This window comes from Chamaea fasciata, unplaced genomic scaffold (genome assembly GCF_029207755.1).
Source record: "Chamaea fasciata isolate MVZ Bird 193981 ecotype frontalis unplaced genomic scaffold, bChaFas1.0.hap1 SCAF_1, whole genome shotgun sequence".
Classification (NCBI taxonomy): domain Eukaryota; kingdom Metazoa; phylum Chordata; class Aves; order Passeriformes; family Sylviidae; genus Chamaea; species Chamaea fasciata.
In genome coordinates, this window is record NW_027094086.1 from 35,463,975 (window position 1) to 35,489,133 (window position 25,159).

Here is a 25,159-nt window from a genome sequence, read left to right on the forward strand (position 1 = left end):
ATATTAATATGTAATTTTAATGAAAATTAAGATTATTTTACAAATAGGTAGATAGAGTATTTCAATATAGTATTTATAAAGAGTCTCTGATTTTTAACATCGTGCAAACTTGCTGTCCTTTGCTCTGACAGGACCCAGAAGAGTTTGTCAAAGTGCAAAATAGGAGTTTTGTTCTAAGCCACCCTTCCTGGAAAGGGGTCCCTGTCTTCTCCTACCAGACTGGATTTAGAAAGACTAAATCCAGTGGGTTCTAATCCCACCTCCTCATGTATGTGGAAGTGTCTGTCACAGGACTAGAATTAAAAAAAAACATGCTGTCTGGAAGCGCCTTCTCCAAATCTACACCAAACTTTCAACATTGCTGCAGTTTCAGCATCTCATATGAGAGCCCACACGTGCTGGGCACAGCCCCTGGAGCCCAGAAAGCTGCTGGGGAAGGGGCCAGGCCCCCCCAGCTGTTCCGTTCACAGATCTGCTCCCAGCACCGTTCTCTGCACAGACAAGACACGAACAGGCCTCAGGTGATGTTCAAGGGCCCTGCCCAGCCTCCATGGGCAGCCTGTTCGAGCGCTTGAGGTGTTTTTCTGTGGGCAGTGGCACTGTGTGTAATTTCAAGTAAAAAGATAAGAAGGTACAGTATAAGATGTATTGATGGCAACTTTGTGGTTTTATTTTTTTGCACAGATGACATTTCTTTTGCAGTAATTTCACATCACTGCTAAAGCTCACCTCATTTCTGGTGCTGGATATCCCAGTTCAGGTGGGTGGTGTCTCTTGCTTTAGCCTGGTTTAATAGGTCAAGTGCCATCCTGAATTTTACAAGTTAATGATTTAAGTGGACTGCCAGAGGAACTGAGTGTACCACGGGATGGAGAGGCTGTTGAACAAGTCCCTTCCTGCTATCGCTGTGGTGAGGCATAAACTCCTCACTGGTTCCTGAGAACCCTTTTTGTTTGTTTGCATGTTTAACCAGCGTGCACCTGAATGAACAGCCAACCCTACTGTTACTCCTGCTGCACAGCAAGGTAAGGAAACTAGCCCTGGAGAAGATGCAAAGAGGTTGTCACTACACCGAGTTATAGTCACTGTAACACAATAGAAACTTACACTGTTGTGGCTGCTAGCATTTGTAGAGTACCACAAATCAAATATGCCATGTTTAGTTTATCTGCTTTTAATTTTATATAGTGGCAATACAGCATAAAATACAAAACTTAAAACCAAAGTTAACTTTCACAAAGGTGTTTCAAAGGCACTTAAAGAACTGAAGGATTGAATGACCAATCAGTAGGACTGATGGCAGAGCGCTTTGGTAGAAGTTACATTGTGTACGTATTAACACCACCTCAAGTTCCACACCAGAAAACAAAGCTCCTCCATGTACAACCTGCATTCCAGTTACAGGCATCAAAGCTTCCCCATCTTCAGTAACCTTGTCAGGGCCATTCAGCTATCTTTCTTTATTAAAAAAGTGCTGCTTTTGTCTTTTCCTAGGAAACAGAAGCTCCCAGAGAAGGCAGCTGTACTTGTCCCAGTAGCCAGGATCACCTCAGAGCACCAAAAATACCCAGGCTCAGCTTTTTCAATGCTCATCCATGCTCAGAGCAAACCCTGGCTTTGTTTCAGTGTGCACTTCAACTGCACCTCTTGGTTCCTGAACACCTTTATTCACCCTGACTTGTACTTTCAGCTTGAGCCTTTCTACACCTGTGGCTGGAGATGTGAGCTCAGGTGGTTGGTACAGGTGGCAGGAAAAAGCTGCTGCATCAAGGCCTCAGAAGGGCTTCCCCTGGACAATGGGTCATGGGCAGCAGCTTATCCCATCCCTTCCCTGCAAAGGGGGCCATGAGGGCTTGTGCAAGCCCCATCTGCCAGAAACATACCCAGGGAGCCAAGCTGGGGAGAAGGTGTCCATGAGCATCTCCTAGAGCAGCAGGGATGAGCTGCTTTTGGCAACTTGCAGCCCATGGTACTTTGTACCTCAGTTTTCTTATCTACACCACTTCATGCTAATTAACACATACTCTTTATTATTTCAATCTGCTGCTATCTACCGACTATTTCAAATTTCCTTGAGTACCTATTGACAGAGGCTCCCACAGCATGCTTTTACTCTTTATAATGGCCACAGGATGACACAAGTAGGTTTTACTCTTACCCTTGCAAGCTCAGGGGAAACAAACAAAAAGCCCTGCACAAAAATGTACTACTATGTAAAATGTAGGAGACCTTTGCAGCAGGTTCAAGTTTTCACCTTGTTTCCGTAAGAAGCAGAGTGCCTCCAGGTTTTCTTTGGGCTAAAATTTCGCTACAGTTACGTTTAAAAGAGACTTCAACATGAAGATTTCAGTATCAAATTACACACTGTAGTGCAAATTACAGGTAGAGCTCACATAAAACTGGTATTAACTTAAGGGTGTATCACCATCATTAATAACATGTACACAAATTTTTAAGCTTGTCAGTTATGCACAAAAAATGTTGCATATATAACTTAGTGTTAATAGACTAAACCCATCACATAAATCTGAGTGGAAAGCCAGGCTTGAATACAAAATTAATACCTGAGTATAATGGTCCAATTTATTCCCTTGATAAATCACATACACACAAACATGTTTAGTGCCTCATTTCCACCTTTCACATTAGGTCTTTCTGTGAAAGAGACCAGTCAGTACTAGTGCTGTTTGCAGCATAAAATATTTTATACAAAGCAGCTCAACAGTCTTTTGCAGAATAATCTTGAACACTAAGATTTTTCAATTAAAGTCTTCATTTTTCCTGTAGACTTCAGCATGTGTGGTCCAAACTGGAAAGAAAACCAGAAACACGTTCAGATTGCTTCTAACAGGACCCTTGTTGAACTACTATCTATCCAAGCAGTAAAAGCAGAACTGGGGCAGAAATAATTTCCTTTATCACCTTGCTTCTCTGCATGTGGATGTCACAAGGTAAAGGGAAACTTGTGTCAGCAACAGCTGAAATTGCTCAGAGGAGGGAGCCAACGACCTGCTGCAGCAGGGCTGCAAGGCAGTTTGGTCTGTCACAGTAAAATAAGGAGACAGACACAGTTGTCTGTACACCTTGACAACCAACTGCTCCAGCAGCACTTTAACAGTGCTTCTTACTCTACCCTGCATTTCTGTGCAAGTCCTTTCCAAAACTGTCATACAAAGACACCATACAAGTCTGACTTAACAAAGTTAGATACTGGTAAGTAACTGATGGACAGATTTTATTAGCTCATTATGGATCAACATTCCATCATTTAATGAAAACCTTCATTTTTCTTAGCTCTTGAGGACTTGATGATTCTTTACCTCAAAAGGTGGACTGTAAATTTCAAAACTAGAAAATCATGAAAAAACCCTTTGTGAATAAACACTGCCAAGTTGTGTTCTTCTTAATGCACCAGAGATGCTGAGGAAATTTGATTAATTCTTAGGAAGCATCTAGCCTTTTAGTTGAGAAGAACAGCCTGAACATTACAGAAATAAATCAGTAGAGGCCAAAAGGCAAGTAAGTCAACATTAATTAGCTGAAGTAGTCAAAAGTCCTGAGATTTGTGGCATGGAAATGTTATTTTTCTTAAAACCTAACTGAGAGCCGAGTCAGCTTTTGGACTTCCATGTGCATTTTTTCAATCACACAAATGAAAAAAACCCCTCTTTACTCTTCCTCTCTGGTTCCATAGCACAGGGCTTCAAGGATTGCTGACAAAAAATACTGATCTATACCAGGCTGGTTTTTAAGTGTACATTGATAAAGACTTGTATTTTGAATGTTCACGGCTTAAAAACCAAATTGAAATCCATCTGAAATAAACTAGAAACCATTACTAACTTGTGTCGGGAGGTGGACTTTAAATACAATTTCATTTTAACAGTCTCATACTATAAAGAAATTGCTTTCATATACTCAGCATTTCCAATTCTTCCAAGAAACTCTCTACCAAAGAACCAAGATCCTGCAGGCATTCTGAACAATTTATTTTCCAAATTCCTAAGAATGTCTTGTATGTTTCAGGATCCTGCTTCAAAGTTTCAGCTGCACCAGCTGAATGGTTGAGGTTGGTAGTAACAGGCAAACTCAGTTCAGACTGGATTCGATGTGAACCCTTAGCAATGGTTTTCTGAATACCAGATGCTTGTGGCAACAGAAAACATTTCTGTTTTAAAAAATGACAAAACTGTAACAGGACTTTTTAAAGCTAGGGCCAAGTACACAATCCTAAGACTTGCCACTAAAAACACGACTGCCAAAAGTCCTGGCATATCAGCAGTACTTCACAGGGTTTTGTGGACAGAGAAGCTAACTTGTATAACTACATATGTTAGCCGAAAGACGTAGGTTGGTTTGCACAACTATAATTTAGTCCAAGGATGTGGTCAGAATCACAACACTCACCAGCACTACCTCACTCTGTGTCTTTGTTTCAGCCTTTGGAATCACTTTTTCTGTTTCACCTTGGCTATCATTTCGGTATCGATAAGCAAATTTCTTTTTGAGAGCTTCTGCTATTAACGTTGCAGGATCTGCAGGCTGAGACACTTTAGATTTTGTATCTTCTGAGGACCTAGAAAAGAAAAAGGCATCAGCATCTGTCTTGCCCTGAAATAGTTTTGAGTCCTAAAAACAAATCATTAATGCCAGTCTTGGTACACTGACATTTTTTACCTTTTCACCGCGCGTAGTTTCACGCTGTTCATGTCTTTGAGGATTTCCAGCATGTTTGGTACTTCAGGTCTCTTTGGCCCGTTTTCCACCACATTCTCGCCAGTGTTCATTCTTTTCTTTCTCCTCTCTTTAATGAGATCAACTGCAGACTTACTCTGACCCAGACCTGAGGGAGGGGGTGGAGGCAGAGGAGGAGGAGGTGGTGGCGGTGGTGGAACAGGGACAGCAGCTGAAGCAAGTGGACTTGACCCAACTACAAATAAAACATGCATTACAAGTCAGTTTACTTGTAACTCCCCTCCACACGTCACAAACGCTCAGGTAAGAAAATCACTGTAGTAACTCCAATTGCATCCCCTCTGCCAGTTTTAGATTGTAACTTCTTCATTCCTAAACCACCTAAACAGACTCAGCTAAAAAGCCACATGAAAATTCTTCTTTGAAAAGTTAGAAGCCTCCTTTGAAATTCCAGTCCTAATTCCAGGTGCATTTGTGCCTTTACTGCAGTGGGATGGACACCACGACATCTTTTAGTTATGTTCTGCCCTAATGTTACCAGTATTTATTTCCCTTTCTTCTTAGAGGCAGCTACTGAGCTGGAAGGCACAATCTGCCACAGGAGCAGTGTTTCTTCCTACCTATCATCACAAATAAGAAATTACCATGCAAGATATTTAAACGTGTATTCCAGAGCTCAAACAGTGCTTAAACTGAAGCTTATTCCAGCTGTCCGAGGTTGAGGGTTTTTAGGCCAGCTACTCATCTGCCTCTACTCATAGAGATTCTCACAATAATCTTGATTTTGAGTTCCTTGTATACTTTAGGTAAAAATAGGTGTTATAAATATAGTATCAGTAATAACCTGACAAATAAATGAAGAAACCTCTGTTTAACTGCACCTTTAAAAAAATGAGAAAAATCAGATCAAACCAGAGTTTTTAGGCTTGGAGAATGTAAAGGTATAAAACAGAGGAATCTGCTCCGTGTACCTGCAGCCAAACACACAGTGTCATTACCACGTTCTACCAGAAGAGGGAGGTAAAGATGATAAAATAAAATTTAATTTCCCTAATAAATAGAGGGAAAGGGAAAAAATTAAAAATAAGTTTAGAGTTTTTTCACATGTCCTCACCTTCCCCACCATAATTAAAATTCAAGAGTGAAACCAGGTGATCCCTAAAACGATTTCACAGTTTTGAATAAGAGCAGTACAGGAAAAAAAAATAACTGCTAAAAGAGCATCTGAAAAATCAGAATATGATTTTATACACAAACATAGGCAAAGTTGTATTTGTTAAGTGACCTTAGGAAAGAGTGACAACCAAATGTTTGTCATCTGCAGCCAACAAGGGCCCTCTCCTGCTAATTTTTGAAGACTTAAAACTGAAAGGAGTCAGAGGTGATGGAAAGAAGAGAAAGAGATTCAGGAAAAGAAGTATTCTGTTTACTACCAGAAACAGTGCACCACTTTTGGTTCCATATGGACAATGTGTCTGGTCCCAGAGATGATTGCAGTAAACAATTAATTGCCTTTTCTGTTACTTGAGATGTATATTACATATTCCAAAAGCATAATTAGCATCTCGTATGAATACTTAATGATATCACGGAGCCTATTTCCTTACTGATGGGAAAGACTTCAGTGTCAGTAATTAAGTTACATTCTTTTAGTTTGGTTTAAGCCATCATGTTTATCATGAGCTTTGCTCTGAAAGCTGTTTAATGCTTCTTTACTCATTCACAGATTCAGAACTCTGGCAGATTTACAGACAAACATGAAGACTTTAGGAATACTCTAAAATACAGAAAATCTGGCAAGTCACTTGTCTTCAAGACCTATTCTGTACGCCTTGGTTATTGAGCCAAACTAACCAAAACAATATGGAGAAGCGCTTGGTGTTGCAGTATCTCACAAAAAAGAATTAGCACAATATGAATTATAAAAGGGACACACCCATGAAGTCATTTTTGCTAAGAGTACCTGTTGTCAAGTTCTGCTGCTCTTGCAAGGTTACAATTTTGGCTATTTGTGCTCTTAAAGAGGCCAGTTCATTTTCCAGGGCATTGATTTTCTGCAGCGCTTCCTCGTTTGCCATCACTGCGCTCCTGGGCACTGGCTCCTCTCCTGACGGGCTTTGCAAGGACCTTTGTGGGCACTTCCTGGGATGATGAGCTTCACCTGGAACAGGCTGGGTTGGTTTTGACCAGACTTCTGACCTGTAACAAAAAAATATCACAACATATTTTAAAGGCTTTGAAATAGACAAAAACTAAACCAATGTCACTTACAAATCAGGGGTACAAGTTGAAGACCTGACTTCAGAATTGGTTTTATACAAATCACTTTCATTAAGACCTTAAATAGTTAAAGGTAAATTAGAGCTTCACATCCTTTCTATTTGCATCATGAGCTGTGTTTTTTCTCTTCCCCATGACAGCGTTTTGTAGAATCCTTGGCTTCAGTAAAAAAACAGGAATACACTTCCCCTTATCCCAACCTATCTGTCTGCCTCAAACCTATTGTGTATTTTATTTGAATTAAGAGTTTTCTTCCCTTAAATGCTACCATTTTTCCCCATGGGCAGCAAACAGCCATTTGCAGTTGATTCCTCTGAAGAAGGAAGAATCTCTCAGTTCCACAAGATATTTTTGTACTGTTTGGATTTCTGAATTTTTAAATTTTTTTTTAAATTTTCCAACTTTAGCAGCACTGGGAAATATGGAATACATGAAACAGCTTAGTGGTGCAGAGACTGCTTGTCAGTTGATGGGAAAAGGTCTTAAATATCTAGTTTTCTAACACAATAACTAGAACTACAGAGAAGAAAATTTCCTACAGTTATAAAGAGCCTGTGACTTCCCTCTGCTTTTCACAAGAAAATGTAACTCCGTTGCCTTCCCTTAATACCCACCAAAGCTCAAGCCATGTTAAACACCGAGGCATTATTGAGCATCTGCTCAAACAAGTCCAGTAAGCCCCTACAAAGACACCAGCATTTTAAAAACGTTTATCTCAAGAATCTGAGGAATCTCATTGACTTAAAGATGTCCCTGCTCATTGCAGGGGGCTTGGACTAGATGGCTTTTAAAGGTCCCTTCCAATGCATGCTATGATTCTGTAAGTAGAATTGATAAGGATTGATAAGGATGACAACAAATTATCATAAACTTTAAAACACAAAATGTGGCCACATACTTAACTCCTCAATCCTCCTTAATGTCAATCCCCAAACTTCTCAGGCATGCCATTGTTTATTTAAACAGGAGAGAGAGAATAGGGACTGGTAAAAGGACTTTTTGAAGTGGGTAGAATGGCTCCAGGCTAACCCTGCCCAAGGGCCCCATCACTCTGGATGTGTGGATTAAGCTACTGTGGGCGCTCAGCATGTTGGATCTGCAGCTGTGCTAGACCTAAAGCAAGAGCCAAGATCTAAGGCTAGAACAAGCCCTGTCCTCTGACTACACCAAACCAGGATTAGATACACATTTAAGTCTTCTAGGACACCGACAAAAACCATCAGCACAACTTGCAGAAATTTGATCAAGGAGAATTGATTATTATCATGGACGAGGAAATTTAGGTGGTGTTATCTAGACAGGAATAGAGAGCAATGCTGAGAACAGGATACCTCCTATAGCAGCCACCTCCCTGCTCTCCTTAAGTAAGGTGGAAGGAACCAATGGTCCCTTTACTCCTTAAAGCCTGCTGTCCAGAAACTCTTTAAAGGAGCAGAAGAGCTAAATAACAAAGGGTATTTTCTGCTCAGAGCAGCAATAAGAGTTTTAAGGAGATGTCTTGATTGGAATCTAACACTATGGGAAAATATTATGCCTGAGTTGTCACTACTGCTCTGACTAAGGGTAGAGGAAAAATGATTTGTCATTTAGTTGCTTCCCCTATAAAACTGTATTCACATAAAAAAAAATCTATGTCTGCAAGACTGTTTACTAAATTTTACAGTGGATAAATATTTAACAGTAACACCTATGTGATCCTGTGGAAACAGAGAATTTCAAATGCCTGGAAAACACCTAATGCATACCAGCTCCACTACTAATACTGTGCAGAGACGTAATAAACAGTGCACACTGAAATACTCATATTTGCTAAGTAATTCACTTCCCGTGCTCCATCATAAGCTGTTTGCCTTAAGGTCACTACGTATCTGCAGGATTATTTTAGTCCCATCCCACATCCATCTGTCCCTGCTCCCCCCTTCCCATGCAGCAAATATGCAGTCCTACATCTTTCCTAATAGCTTCTTTGAAGCACCAAAGAGCCATTCTCTCCCTGTTGTCTCCATTAAATGTAATAGCTTTACAGTTCAACCCTTAAACGAAACACTTCTGTGCAAACAAAAGTAGTATGGGACAGGTCATTTCCTTCGGATCAAACAGACTTCAGAAATTGTTTCCCAAGCAAGTGCTGATTTCTGTGACTCCCCTCTGAGTTTGTGAAATTAATGTGGCAGTGCCACAACGTTTGTTACGCAAAGCTTCACTGTAGCAAGTCATGTTGGAGGGCATCTAGGTCATAACTAACCTATTTTATGCTTTCAAATTAACAACAGTGTCCTCCTGTCATCTCTGAAGCCAACAATCTGTGCCCTTCTCTGACAGGTTAGTTTGTTTAGAAGAACAACCTCCTCTGCACTAGAGAACTGTACCTTTGTTTCTGGATAGTCTGAGCAACTACCTGAGCAGGATGGAAGAGAGAACTTCATCCCTTCAGCCAAACTGCTCCATGTAGTGACAGACATGTGGTCCAACACAACAGCACCTATCCCATCATTCTGGACACATGTGCTCACATGCTTCCCTGCCAGTTTTTGTTATGAAGATTAAAGATATGAAACACAAACCACAATTTTTTCATTGTGCTTATCGGACTGCAGAGCCTTAACCACAAAGGTGAGAAACAACGTGCCAATTCCTGCAATGCCAGAATGACCATGGCTGCTAATGAGGAAGCTGTACAGTTCACTGCCCCATGGTAATGACAATCTCAGGAGAACTGGAGAATCACTGTCAGCAATTGTGCCATAGCACAGCAGACATTTTCACTGCTTGAAGCTTTTGTGTGCACTTCTTTGCAATATATAAATAAATAAAATCCAGAGTCTTCCTTGTATAATGCCTATTCCCTGTATGTTTTCCAACAAGTTTTGTAATCCTATTAGTCTAACCTCTACTACTTCTTTTCCAGACCCTACCTCTGTCTCTTCTCCCAGCATTCAGGTGCTCTCTGTTAATTGTAATGCACAGTAGATTCTCACTGGAGAGAAGTGAGGCTTCTTCCTCTCAGTTCAGAGAGAAGATTTCAGAAACATACCTGAGCCTTGTAGAGGCTTCACCTTCTTCTTCAGCAATCCATCCCACATCAGCAAAGGAGGCCACTGCATCTTCTCTGAGTTGAGTAGGGCTGTTTCCTTCCGTGACATGAGAAATAATCTACATTTTAAAGGCAAGATTGAAGATTTTAGAGTCAATACTCTCAGCCCAAGTCACATTTATGTTACCCAATACTTCTGCTGAGGCTACATGTAACTATTAACATAGGCATGCACAAAACACATCTGTAGACTTGAAACACTTATTTCTGTCCTGTGCTCAGTCCAGAACCATTTCATTGACTTCAAACTATTCAATCCATTCTGCTGAAGACTTTGCAGAAATTCATGGCTAACTACATACACCATCACATGATGCTAATCAACTCTAAAAATCCAAAGCAAATTGTTACCTTTAAGACAAACAAACATCAACATTCTCACAGAGTTTTTTATATTAACTCAAATAATTATATAATTAACTCAAATTATATATTTATTATTAAATTATTATCAAATGATGTACTATTTATCATTAAATAAATAATTAACTCAAATGTTTTTAAATTATATTCATGACCAGTAGTTAAAAAAAGACATTAAGGCTGCCAATACTTCTTAAGTATTTTGCTCTGACATAGTATTATTTTTAAAAGTGAAATTCTGCCAAAGTTTCCCTTTCCCTACAACTTCTGAATTTCTGTACAAGAAGTATGTACATTGCACAGGGGGAAAAGCAAACAAGCAAAGCAACCCCAAAACCAGGCAAAAAGCCAATTCTACCAGCTCAGTAATCACAAAGACTTTGAGTGAGAGGTAGGATGCAATCATAACATTATACACTACTAACAATCTTATTTACGACATGCCAAACAAATGGACCATTTTCCAGCATGGTTCTGGCCATTAGCTTTACAGCTGTTTGAAGCCAAAGGTGAGCAAAGCCTCAGAGACTAGAACCTTTCTTCAATTTCTAGTTAAGTGACCTGAATGGTGATTCGAAAAATTGTTTGGACCATCAATACTTGCTCCATAGTCACAGCTCAATAAAATGGTTTCAAATCTCTTTTGAAATACTGGCTGCTTTCCCCAGGTCAGACAAGGGCACATGTTTAGAGTCACTGGACTCCTGAGCAGCCTGGGCTCAGTACCTCAGCAAACAAAAGCTACTGAAACAACTTTCAGTAATTTGCTCTGCTCAGTCTTCACCTTGAGTTCCGTATCTCCAATGCATATATGCCCCAGCTTTTGCTTGTATTCCAAAGAATCACAGATTGGTTAAGGTGGGGAAAGCCCTCTAAGATCATTGAGTCCAGCTCTACAAACAAACCCACAGCCAAATCTGCAGGAGTTGTTGCAGCTGTTCAAGTGCTGCCTGTGGCCAGCAGTGGCCAAGAAGCTGGGAATACTGACAGAGATGGTGGCAGTAGGTGCCAGGCTGCAAGGACAGTCTGCATCCAGCCCACTGGCACTTAGGTCAGTTTTCAAGGCAACCCCACTCTGTAAGAGCAAACTACTATGAACTGTTACCATTAATCTGAATTAGTAGCAGACCTATCATAGTAGGACTGCAGCCTGGATGAGGTGAAATCATTTCAGAAGAACATCCACACACATTTTAGTAGTAGCCTCTGATACAGAAGTCTCAGGAAGAGAGAAGTTGTGAGCTTGGGGCTGTTTTTTTCCCCAGGAGTTGTTGCAAACAGCCTTAGAAATTGAGATTAGTTGCCTTCACCTCACACTCTCACTTGTATGAGAGTCTTTATCACAGCTCCCAGGAGTGTGTATTGGCACCATCAGATCATTTGGAAACAACAGGGTTTTTTCCAGGTAGCATCAGCACAGATGGTAATATGTTTATCACATTAACAGTTGTGCCTAATACCATTACAGTCTGCCTCTCTTTAAAGCAGTCTAGAGAATACTATATTGCATGTTAGGACTTTTGCTGTTTGAGGTTTCCTTGGCATTTTCCTTTTTAAAAATGAATAGAAATTTTCAGGACCACAGCATTAGTATTAATGTCAATGGCAACTTAAAAAATCTGTAATGTATTAGCCATTTCTTGCAGGTGGTACAGATTTTTCTGGCAGTAATATTACCATTAAAAGATTGAAGCCACTTTTAAATAAAGGCACTACACATACTTGAATCAAAAATAATTTTCTAAATCAACAGTGAGGAATATATTTACCACTGCCAGAACTCCTGCATCATGAGATAAATAACTTCTAATCCAAGATTTAGAAGTAGTAAGCCTTCTGTTATATTGTGATACAAGTTTCTTCTTAATTTTAATTCATATTTATATATAAACAGAATCTGCTTGTTACCCCATATACAGATGTTTCTTTTCTCTATCCCTAAAAACAACAAAGCCTTCCTCAGCAGTGGAATTTGAATTTCAAGTTAATGCAAGCTTTTTACTTTAATTTAAAGGTGAAAAGCCAATAGTCATCTCTCAAAACCTTCACCTGCCTGTGAACTACCCTATTCCTCCAGACAATCCCAGCAGAAAAAACACCTCAACAACTGCTCTGCCAGCACCTAAAATGGAGAAGAGAGTAATGAAAACAGAGGCACAGTTCTACTGGATGGCAGGAACTGAATGAATCAGTGCCATAGCCTGCTTTTCTTTCTCTGGAAAATGTGTAGCTGCTTCCTCCACTTCTTCCTTCACAGGCTTTTTGCCTCAGTGTGCATGTGCGCAGCACAGACAGACATGCCTGAGGGCTGCAGACCCATCAGGGATTTCTCAAGACTACACACACACACACTGAGGTGCTCTGGCACCTCGAGCAGGAAGGAACACATAAAGAATCATCAAGTCCAACTCCCAGAGAAGAAGTCGGCCCCATCAGTGTTTCCACGTGGTTTCGTACCAGGGACCTTTGGCGTGTTAGGCAAACGTGATCACCGCTACACCACGGAAATGCCACTCTGCCCCTGGGCAGGGCACCTGCCCTGCTCCTCTGTTGGCTCCACACAGTGCCAGGCTGAACAGATGTTTTTATACACTCCAGGACAGAATAAAAAACCTCCTGTTTCAAATTACTAATACAGTTATGTTTTAAACACTTGGAAACGCTACAAGTAAGACAAACTTGCTGTGATTTTTCAAATTAGCCCAGTAAATTCAGCCGTTTGATACATGCACACCAATTTATTAGGAGACTTCCAGTGAGTTATCAGGTATCCATCAGACAGATATGAGAAGCATGGGACTAAAACAGAGGTGCAGCAGCTGAAGGATGCTATCTTGAGAGACACTACTCTAGGTTTGGTTGAATCTACCAAGGCTAAACTGGTAAGTTTAATTTTATTTTCTCCTAAAGACTACATATAAATCTAAAAACAATGACATACAAAAGATCTATATGAACTATTTTCATTTGTTTGTACCATATAGAGTACAGAAGGTACATAAACTCTGCTCTACATTACTGAATATGTAAGCAGCATTTTAGTATTTAGCAATTAATTTAAGTGTTGACTCTGGCAAGATCAACAGAGTCAGTAGACCTCAAACATCAATATGTTTGGCTACTATTCTTTTTTCCAGACTAGCTGAGCAAAAACATGCTAGAAGGGAGGTATGAGCATTACAGAGATGTTCTCTCAGTGAGTCTCATGCATTTATCATAAGGAAAAAGCAGACCTGTGGAAAGCCTGCTGCTCTGGGGTTACAAACACTGATTACATCCATGCACCCTCAGACGATGCAAGTAAGATTTCATCCATTTTTTTTAAATAGAGTGACTTACAGCAAGGTTCAGTTCATGGTCCTTTCATAAGAGAGCTAAAGCTGGCAAGAAAGAAAGAGGAGGAGACAGCTATAGGAAAGTGTCAGTTGCAACAGCATGAAAACCATCGAGATCAGTATTGAACGTCACTATAGAATTTAATGCTGAGATAAAGACACAAAAAACAGATGTTAGCATCACAATTAACATGTTCAGCAGTTTATATATTAAAGTAGTTTAGAGTTTGCACAAATCATAGAACTTTTCATGTATTTCAAGGCTCAAATTTTGAAATTCCTATTTCTAATGAAATCAACTCTCACAACTGTACTTCTGTTTTCAGGATCCTTTCCTTTCACCTCATAAAAGTTGAATGCTTATACTTAGTGCTCACACAAAGCTGAATGAATGTCTCTTTAAGAAGACTAAAAGGCAAATATTACATTTATTTTAACAGAACCCAGACCAGAACATATTTATGTATTTATTTATTTATTTGCCTAAACACTAAAAATAATCAGGAACAGATTCCCCAGATATATCTTGCCATTCCTTGAAAGAACATAAACCGGAAATGTCTTCTATTAAGAGAAGTCAGTATTAGGCTAACTGCAAAGGAGCATCATCTTCCCTTGTATGGCCTTTACAGTGCAGAAAATCAGACACATGGGAGGTCTTCACTACCTTTTAAATCTGAGGCACATGGAGCCTTCTTGCTGGCAAAACACCTACCAATTATATTTTCAAAAGTTTAACCCAGCATGCCATTTGTTATCCTCACCTGCACAAAACCCCACATCCCTTTAATTTTTTTTTTTCAGCAAGCCACTAGGAATGTGAGATGGCTGCCCCCAGGTTTCTCAATGTTATTTTTTAAGAGAGGCAAAATGTTAGCAAGGCTTATCCTATCACACCAATAAGGCTCCTGTAGTAATCTGAACTATCTGGTTCTGCTACTGAAATTTCAAGTCTAAATATTGTTCATACATTGCATTTATGATAAAGAAATTAATTTAAGCATTGAGAAATTTAGCAGTGTGGAAATTACTTTATTTCAGTGTAGCAGCTGATTCCCTCTATTCATCTTTACACTCCCCGCCCTTGCTCAGCCCACGAAACATTTCTCTCTCAGCCTGATTTTCAAACACTAAATTTCTCCAATTCTGTACCCACTCCCTACCCCTAACACCAGAGTTGAAGAGATTATGTGTAACAGCTTCCACTTTCCCATCTGTTCCTGAAAGACTCATTATAGAAAGCATGGGTTTTCACTTCCTTAAGCTTTAACACTTGCTCTTTACCCTACCCTTTCACCTACACAGTGCCAACCTTGTATTTTAAACAAAAGCAAACAGGGTACTCATGTTATCTTGTTACTATTTTTTTTTATTTCTGATAAAGTTGTTTATTTTCCCAAGTATTTTTAATACTGTTCATCTTTACAAGCCTAGTTTATAAGTACTGTTTATATAAATAGGTTTCATTTTTCTCTTCTATGAATATTTTTCTCAAGTTTCTTATTTGGAAAAAATCTGAACTGGAAGCAGAGAGAACTTAAGTAGGCTAATTCTCCAATGTCTAGTACATCACATTCTACTTTTACAAACCTTCTAGCCATTAGCAAATCCCTTTAACAGTATAGTGAACCACAGGATCTAAACTGTTGAGAACACCTACCTGAAAGTGAACTCTTGGACACTGTATAAGAGAGAGGTTACTGCCAATTTTTCTTACAATACTTCGAGATGAACCATAAGGCTTGCTTGACCAAAGCACCTGAATGGGAAAAATAAAGAAGTTAGCTGTTAAGAGAACTGATTTTTGTACCACCCTGTAACAGTTCTCCCTTATTCCTCCATAGCACGCTTTTGCTAAATGCATTTAGCAATTCCTTTCATGCTAGAGTAGGATATAATGCTTATCTACTGAATTCTGTCCCAGTGAACTCCTTACATTCTATCTCCAAACTGGCACAAATACATTATACATCATCAGTACAATACAGCTAGTCGGGGTCAAGACAGCCTTTGTATATAGCCTAAAGCCAAAATAATACATCAGGTAATGCAGAAGACTTCAGGAGCTGAAAGCATCTTCAAGAACACAGTATTTGAATTTTCAAGACAATAAAGAACCTACATTCAGTCAGACACCTCTTTTTATAGGGTTTCAAGAAAAGCCACTCAATCATTGAAAATCCATAAAGTCACATAATTCTTCATTTCTCAAAATATCTTTTTTCTTTCAGAATTAAGAGCTCTTCTGAAACAGGAACAGTGTCTACCATTCGTTATGAAAATAAGTATCAGCTACAATAAATATGAAAATGTAACTGTGAAATTCAAGCAGAAAGGAAAGGAAAAATGAGAAAATAAGATGAAATTTTTGTAAGAAAGGAACTTTGTCCCCTGCCCCAAAACATTAGACCCACCTAGAGAAAACTGCTCATAGCAGCTCAACACACCAGGCTTCATTACAACTCTTTCTACAGCAATTTATATTTCCTCTGTGTTGTTTCAACAGGGATTAAATTTGCTTCTTTTTGTTGTATTTAGTATTTACAACAGCCTTATGAAAGGAAATAAAATGTGACTTTAATCCTAGGAGAATACTACAAAATGAGCCAGAACAGAAGCAAACACCCTGGAGTGAAGTAGGAAAGATTACAGCACAAGCAAAGGCAACAAAAACAATACCAACAAGAAAAAGAATAATGAGAAGACTCTAACACAGGGTATATTGTTAGTAAACAATAAGAACACTGTATGGAAATTTTAAAAACATGGCCAGTGTTTAATTATGGCTGCAAGTATGAATTTACTAGTCAGACCTTAGTTTTTAAAAGACCATAGCTTCAAGCAAACTTGACACCCTGGTAGATGGTTGCCCAACAAAGAAAACAGGAGAAATCCAGCCTATTCTGGATTGGCAATGGCAATATTGCCTGTATGATGACTGCAGTGGTGCTGTGGGAGTTGCATAACATCTGAATATTTGATATACTAAACAAAGACTCAAAGATGTTGAAGGTTCTATTAAAAAGGAAAGTTTATGTTCCACGGCATTGACCCCTGGCTTATTTCACACACTTCCCACAAACATATTGCCTATTTCTAATTTCTATTCTTCTTTCCTCTGGCTTGACTGAAATGTAAAGACTTCGACAAAATAAACGTGGACTGCACATATGCTTTGTTACATCCTCACAACATAGCTGCAACTTTGCCATGAATCCACTCAGATCTAATTTTTTCCCATTCTATAAAAAATACATTCTCTTGCTTATTACACTGGTGAGCTGAACACCAATCTTTCAATGCAGAGCAGTCTATTGAAGCTGTATTTTGGTTGCCCCAACAAAGCCCTCACATTTGTGTCTATCACCTTGCTGTTTATTTACATGGCTCAGCAAACAGCAGGTACATCAGTGGCCTTCAAGAACAAGTTACCCACAAACAGCACCACGGTAATTCAGTCTCATAGTTCACAACTGATCCCGATTAAAGCAACTGTTGGCAAGAGACTCAATTGACGGGATATTGGAACAAATAATCCAGTCAAAGGCAGGCTTAATTAGTTTGCAGAAATACTTCCATAACAGCAAGAGAGTCTAGACTACATGCTCTATTACCAACGTAAGTGCAATACATTTTAAACAAGCAGCAAAACTTGTTTAGATGTTGCTCAGACCACAGACTCAAAAATATCTGGTTTCCAAATGCCCTTGGGGCTCTTCAACAACAGTGGCTTGGTGCACCAAAATGCTGAATGACTCAGTTTTGGTTATACAAGATTTGCCAGGACACTATTTTCAGAAAACTGCATGCAAACTGTGCCAACAGGGATGCAAGTAAAGTCAGTTCCCTACTCAGCTGAGCTGAGGTCTCAGCACTGCTCTAACCAAGTTCACGCATCTCCTTGCTGACTTGAAGCACTGGCTGAGCAAGTCTGCAAAATGCTACTTAGTCATACACTCCTATTGCATCAGTGCTCTGCTGCCGTCCACAACAGCTGACATTTGGAAATGTAACTGCATGATCACAAGCTTGATACAAGTAGAGAATGGGGAGAAACAGATCAAAAACTTGTTCCTCTCCCTACTTAGGCTGAAATTGCTGAATAACCAGTGTCATAATGCAACATATTATTAATCTTTGAATTTTCAAAGTTACACAGAATCTCAGATCAAAATACAAATAAAATCCTAAAATACAGATTCTTCTTGTCAATTTTAATTCACACTGTATAAACAATTTGCTCTCCATAGATTCCCAAGACGGATAAAAGGTTCTACCACCATAATACTGACAAAATATTGCTCATAGCTGTTAAGGATTTCCCCATTCTTAAAATATCGACGTATTTCAAAATCTTGCAGGGATTACTGCACTGAGGTCAACACTTGTATTCAAATAGCTTCCTAAAGGTCCCAGTGACAGAGCAATTGATGTGTAGCAGCTCTCTGTCTCTCTCTGCTAAGCATTCAAAGAAAACTCTCTATATAGCTGCCTCCAAGAGGAGAGCTATGCATGCCTATTCCTCTGTTTACCCAGTAAAGAACACAGCTGTACTCTCTCATGTACTGTTACACCTCCAGAAGAGGTAACTATAGCACAGAAGAGGTAAATGTAGCACAATTATAATCACCTCAGTTTCATGGGGCTTTCTGTATCTCCAAGGTAAGAAGAAGTAGTAAGATTATTTTTTGTCACTGTTAGAAACAAGATGAAATTCTCCTTCAGGTTCAAAACACACACGGAAGTCCAGCATGAGAAGCAGTATTTACAAAGCAAACAGTTTATTACAACCAGAAGGAACTGCATAGTACTTTTAATACATTTATTACTCAATATTCCAGTGTCCAAGCAATAAACTTAATGACTTTTCAGCAATGCAGAATCATTCCAGTATTGAATATACCTCAAGTGCTCTTCTAGATAAGCACAAACTAAAAAACATAAAGTGCTTTCTACACCTTATTTTCTGAAAACATAAAGGAAGTTTGAGACACTTACTGATTCCATGTTCAATCCAATTTGTTCAAAGGCCATTCTAATGAAGCTCCTCAGCCAGCAAATCATGGGGACTGGGAAAGGCCTTTCCAAACTTGGATTTGAGCCTTCCAAACCTGCAAGGCTGCCAAGGTTCCATAGTAGTTCTGAAATGAGACACAGAAGAATTTTAGATGCTTGTTTTGTGGAACAGGTACAGAGAAGTAAACTGCTACACTCCTAAAAAAACAAGCTTTAGATACAAGACAGATGACACCAAAATCCTTGTACTGCAAAGCAAAGGTGTTCAAAAAACATCTATTTAATACAGGTAACAAAGACTTTTTAGTAGTGTCATGATTTGGAAGGGAGCTTAAAAGTCACCCAATTCCAAGCCTCCTGCTATGTGCAGAGACACCTTGCACTAGATCAGGTTGCACAGGGCCCTATCCAGCCTGGTCACGAAAACTTCCAGGAATGGGGCAGCCACAACTTTTTTGGCCAACCTGCTTCGGTGCCTCAGCACCCTCATGGTGATACACATCTAATCCAAACATATCCTCTCACAGTTTAAAGCCACTGACCCTTGACCTATCACCGCATGCCCTTGCAAAAAGTCCCTTTCCAGCTCTCTTGTAGTTCTCTTCAGATACTGGAAAGAAATCCAAGCTGTTGTAAAGTTAACAAACAAAAAGTTGGGGAAATGGCTGCTCACTTGAGCTTGGACAGATGATGGTGTTCAACAACTCCAAGTGAGCATCAAGCCCTATGGAACGCCTGCAGATGGGGATTAACACTGAGATTGAAGTGCCACACTCATATCTAAAACTCATTTCTATGCAGGAACAGACTGCAGAAAGCTGATCACCTCTCTTGATTCACATTCTCTGACAGCTTTGTTGTTCTTCCCTTTTTCCTACAACTAAGGAGAAAGGAAACAGAAAAATGACTAATGCAGGAAAATGACACGAAATACTGTAGATGCAGGACATGAAAATATTCGAGCAGTTTATAAAATTTGACAGATTTCAAATTCTGTCTATTTATATCCGCTTCCATTCTCAAGATGGTTTTTTTTGCTCCTCTAGTGAAAATAGTGTGCTTTTTCTTTAACTGTGTTCTACACCAGTCATAACCTGGACCTCACTGAGAAGCGTGTGCCACCAAAACCAGGAAAGAAAGCCACAGACTTAGGTGTACATTTGTTTTGTGTAGCAGGCTGTTGATCCACCCTGAGCAATGTATTTCTAGTATGAACAACAGCATTGCTGAAACCAGTCTATACACTGACAAGGGATGACTACAGCAGTGCAGCAGCAAGGAACTGGTACTTGGGAAGTTTCAAAGACAGGAGATGGAAAAGCTCTGCTGTTTGGCGGTGCCCACAAGCCCTACAGTTAAACCATCATTGTTTCCATTACAATTTTTTTTTTCAACAGTTTACAGTTCCTTAGTAATAACCAGCTTCTTGTGGAAACTTGGCAGGAACAGTACAATCTTACGGTGATCTTTTTTTAGACAGGCTTAAAAAACAGTTGATACTCATTTCTCATCATCACAGGATTTTCTTTTGTTTGTGACTCAGCTTGGAAGAAAAAACTATTAATCTACACCAGGAGATTAGAATGAAAACTGCAACTCTTATAAGAAAAACAAGAGGGAAGAATAATGGGCTGGCTACCAAACAGCCATGAATGCAAGCTCCAGTCATTCATAATAAATAAATAAGTCATGGACTTCTTTATGGAATGCTGGAGAAGTCAATTAGAGAAGCATTACCATCTACTTATCTATTATTCCTTTAGGCATCTGTTATTCTTCCCTTACACAACCCACTGTATGGATCTTGGATCTCACTGCATCTGCTGTGCTCTTAAAACAGGAAGAACACAATGCCTCACATGGAATTTGGCATCATAGCTGGCACTGCAGCATGCAGTGACATAAAAGAGAGAGGAATGCTCCTTTGGAAGGGGAAACCTGTTCCAAAGGTGTGATACACTCCACCTCATTCCAAAGTCCAGCCTTGTTCAACAAGCGGTGTGGAAATCACAGGAAGAAAAACAAAAGCTGCATCAAGACAAATCCAAACAAAAGAGAAAAAGGTTCTGAGCCTGAGCATTGCTGAGCAACTGCAAAGACAGGGCTGGCTGAGGAAGGGAAGGGATAGGACTAAAAGGAGTGACTGTCTCCAGATCCACTGGTCTTCCAGCCACTTCATACCTTTTACTTTCTCCAAAGAAATCACAGCAGGTCTAGAAAGTTTCCAGTTCGAATTTCAGAAACTTAACGGCAAACAGGTAAAAGAACAACACAAAAACTGACAAGACAACCAAATAAAAGCACAAAATCAGATGTAGAAAAAAAAAAAAAGTAGCACAACATGAAGATGACAGAATAGTATCAATAGGAGGCAGTAAGCTGAAAACCCCAAGGGTTCCATCTCACAGGAATAAAAAAGTCCTACAGGTATCAGCAGTAAGACAAGAGAGACAACCATGATGTAACAGCAAAGAAAGCAGTGAGGGATATGGATAGTCAGCATGTATTCAGTGTTTCCACCTGACAACAGCAAATAAGACAGACAGGTGTTAGCATGGATTGCAGACAATGCTGGGAAGTTATAAGAATCCAGGACAACAGTATCTAATGAATTTCACCTGGCAAAGTTCAGAAACTTATCATAGCAGTTTTTGAAATATTGCTAATTAATTTCAGAAACTTGTTCAATGGGATTTAAAAAAAAAACAACCCAGGAATAAAAGAAGGAGCATGGTGATACAAATCATTGAAAGTAGTCCAGAACACTTATCCTGCCCTAAAATATTAAGATGACCCTTTATAATCCCAGGTTCCAAGACTTTGATGACTGAACAAAAAAGAGCATTCATTCAAGAAAACAACTACTTCAGTAAAATGAATATTTAGAGTTCACTTTGTAAGTCACTGTTTCCTCTGTAGCCAAAATACTTTAAGTACCTGAGACTGGGCTTATCAATGCCTTGCTCTTGTCAGTGACCTGTCTGTTTTTGCAGAAGAAAGTGACTGAAATCAGTCTGTAAGAGTACAGAGAACCACCCAGCTCCTGGAACAGCTTCCTTCGTTTGTGGCACTAAGGAAAACCAGCATGTTTGAACAACCTCCAGCTAATGTGTCATCTAAAAGAAAAATGCTTCTAAGTATATCAGATTGATAATTTTATATGAGTTTACAGAATTACCTCCAGGCAAACTTCAGACTTATTTCTTTCAGACTATGTTGCACTATACCTTTCCTCACAAACCTCAGCTATTTCACAATTGGTTCATGTGCCAAGAACAGGCAGGGTTCATTCCAAAAGAAACTGCTGGACAGCAAGAATGAAAGCGTTAACAGATTCTTCTCTCATGCTCTGTGTACATGCCATTTTCAGGAGCAGGAGTTAAACGTTTATTGCTTTTAGTAAACAGAATAATACCTCTTTTAAAATACTGATCTTTGTGGTTATTTATTCTCTGTCTTCTTGGTGCTACCTAAAAATAGTTTATTTCCCCAAAAATTTTCCATAACTGAATTACTACAATGAGAGCTCTGAGTGACAGTAACATTGCCCTAAGAAAATGGTCCCTTTGCTCTGCCTCAGCAAAACTATTACAAGGATGAGCAGCAGTCAGAGACAAGAATGACAAGACATCCAAAGAGCAGCAACATAAAGAATTACATTTCACTGCATAAAGCATGAAGGGGTTGGAATTTCATGGGTTCATTTCAATGAAAGCCAGAAATTAACAATGCTGAAGAACTTTCTCACTGATATGGAAATAGGGAGGAATTCTTTGCTTTAGAAATCAGGAGGGCAACATTTCCAAGCCCCCTGGAGCTTGTCTGCCCCTACTTTTCCCAACCACTTTTGCAGGCTCTGTTCAACACTCTCATATCAAATATCAAGTCTACAAGGCTGAGAGATAATACCACTTACAAATTACAAGAAGTTCATTAAATAAATATAAAAGCTCTGGAGTCTGTACACATAAGGCATAATATCCACTAAATATGAACAGAAGCCCTTTGCTTTCTAGTGAGTCCTACACAGGAAAGATTAAAAGAAAGAGAAATCAGAGGCAACTGCTTTCAAATTGAAATTCTTCTTTGAGTTTTTGCAATGCTGTATTTGTCCAAGTCCCTTCCAGAGCAGGAGTTCTTGCTCTTCAAAAGAAATATGGCACTCATTTCTTTTACTGAAGGTTTTCCTCATTCAATTAAGACCCATACAAACAAAAGAGAATGCCTTAATGGGATTGAGGGAGCAGATTAACCTTAACAAAGAATAAACAAAGGCAGGAAATCTGAAAAATGGAAGGTGTAGTCTCTAAATTGAAAAGGTGCAACATTAAGAAGTATAAAATCTTCAAAGAAGCTCAAAGGGTTCAAAGGAATATCTACCATATAAAAAAAAAATCAAACACAAAAAGACTAGGCTCCTCCTTATTTTAGCAAGAACTAGGGCAAGTGTATCTCCTCAGTCTTTCAGAGTCCCATATGACCTAAATTCATCTTATAAAATTACATCCACAAGGAAACATTATGAAAAAAAAGGAAGAAGAAGAAGATAAAGGAGAAAAAAAAAAGAAAAAAAAAGAAAAAAAAAAAGCATTATCACAACAGCCAAATGCGCAGGAAGACTCTTTGGATAAAGGAGCAGACTCTGTCCCAAACTGACACAGACCAGCCCTAAGTAAAGTAAAAATGCATTTGGCAGAGGTCATACAGTCAGAAACAGAAGTCTGGTTCTTTGGTGTGGAAGCTACAAATAATGAAGCACCCTAGTGCTAACAGAAACACCTGTTTGGAAAGATAGGAACAGAGAGATAAAAGTCAGGGAATACTACAGGGACAACCTAAGCTAGTACTGGTATGAAATTTAAAGCAGGAATTGAAAGTCAGACATACTTGCAGCAGAAGTTGCTAAAGCTTTCTTTAAAATACAGCCCCATCATATTTACCTGAACATGCAAAACCGTATTAATCAGATTTCATTCACACTTTCCTACCTTGCCAACTAAGGAGAGAGAAAAAACAAAATCCATGTTTCAGCACTAGTTTAATCAAAAGCCTTTGCTCAGCAATGATTATACCTGCACAGTGCACTGTGATAGCACTGAGGAGTAAGGGAAACCCTCCAACACCTTTAGACCACAAGGTATTCTATACAACCAGACACGTCCCTGCCGGGCAGACAGACCTCCCCAGCAGTGCTGTCAGTGTCAGTCTTTCTGCTCCACCTCTGAGAGACAACAGCAGCTCATTCTAATAAACCAAAGAGTGTGTTTGTCTGGAAAAGCATTTAAAATGTCCAGAGATCTCTCTGTGTAACAACGTCAAGCTCCTACACACAGCAATCATATTTTAGCAGGTGACCCCTCCGAAGCACATTATTTGCATTCAGCAACAAGCAACCAGAATTTTTAGACCTGATATGCAGATAACTCAGCTGCCTCATTTTTATCACCTAGGTGAAAGCCAGTGGGGATCAGGAGACATAATTCCTACCCATTACATCTTTGTAAGTCTTGCCTTCACAAGAGCTGCAGAGCACTCTGAGGACAGCATGTAAATATTAATGAAGTACTGCTGACGCTGTCAGGCAGAGATCAATGCACTGCGATTGATTTCAGCACTCAAAACTCCATTCACCCTCAATATTTGGAATTTCAACAGCTTGCTAAACAAAATGAAAACACACCCCCAGCAAGTTATTTACGATCACTACAGAAGAACCGGAGCAAGGCAGCAGTATGACTAAAGGTGCACAAAGCAAGCAGCTAAGTTTACAGAAAAGAGAAACAAAAACCACCATGCCCCTTAGGGGTCATTTTTCCTCTTATATGCCAACTCTCTATTTTAAAGCCTCCTTTAAAAACTTCCCTCAAACTCCTCAATATTATTTCCACATGATCTTGTATTTACATTATTTCCCGTGATCTGTCACCTTCTCGTCACAGCAGTTCTCCTGCAGGAACAAAAGCTTCGGCCCAGCGCCCCGAGGCACTTCCACGGTCCTGCCCGTACCTGCCCTGCCCGGGACAGGCCCGAGAAAGGGCACGGCCCTGCCCGGGGAGAGCGGGGCCGCCCCGAGCGGCCTGGACGTGGTTTCAGGCAAGCTTTCCCTTCTGCACTGCCCCTCACCCGGGATCGGCCGCGCCAAGAGGCGCTGTCCAGGGGGAGGGAAGGGGCTGCCCGGGGGAAGGGGAGAACCGCCGGCCGCCCCCGCCTGGCCTCACCCGCCGCCGCGACCGCCGCGCTGCCTCACCCGCTGCCCGCGCGGCCGCTCGCGACCCTGCCCCGGCAGCCAATCCGCGACCGCCTCGGCGCCGTCCCGGCCAATGGCAGACCCGGCGGCAGGCGCGGGAGGCGGGACGTGGCGCGAGCTGCGGGGGGG

The 25,159-nt window shown here is 40.0% G+C and overlaps 1 protein-coding gene across 4 annotated transcripts; it reads right to left on the bottom strand.

Moving 5' to 3' along the window:
* Positions 1 to 1,153: 1,153 nt before the first annotated feature.
* MTFR1 (mitochondrial fission regulator 1) lies at positions 1,154 to 25,063 on the bottom strand. Of its 4 annotated transcripts, none has more exons than XM_066180565.1 (8): positions 25,002 to 25,063; positions 18,766 to 18,908; positions 15,428 to 15,526; positions 10,010 to 10,128; positions 6,659 to 6,894; positions 4,678 to 4,930; positions 4,408 to 4,576; positions 1,154 to 2,809 (listed from the first exon to the last, which is right to left on the bottom strand). In XM_066180565.1, the coding sequence occupies exons 2-8, from the start codon at positions 18,829 to 18,831 to the stop codon at positions 2,750 to 2,752; spliced, it is 1,002 nt and encodes a 333-aa protein (XP_066036662.1). In that variant the 5' UTR covers positions 18,832 to 18,908; positions 25,002 to 25,063; the 3' UTR covers positions 1,154 to 2,749. The 4 variants fall into 4 exon arrangements, with proteins under 4 accessions (XP_066036662.1, XP_066036669.1, XP_066036659.1 ...); XM_066180572.1 differs by lacking the exon at positions 25,002 to 25,063 and adding an exon at positions 24,710 to 24,993; XM_066180562.1 differs by lacking the exon at positions 25,002 to 25,063 and adding an exon at positions 24,688 to 24,993.
* Positions 25,064 to 25,159: the final 96 nt, after the last annotated feature.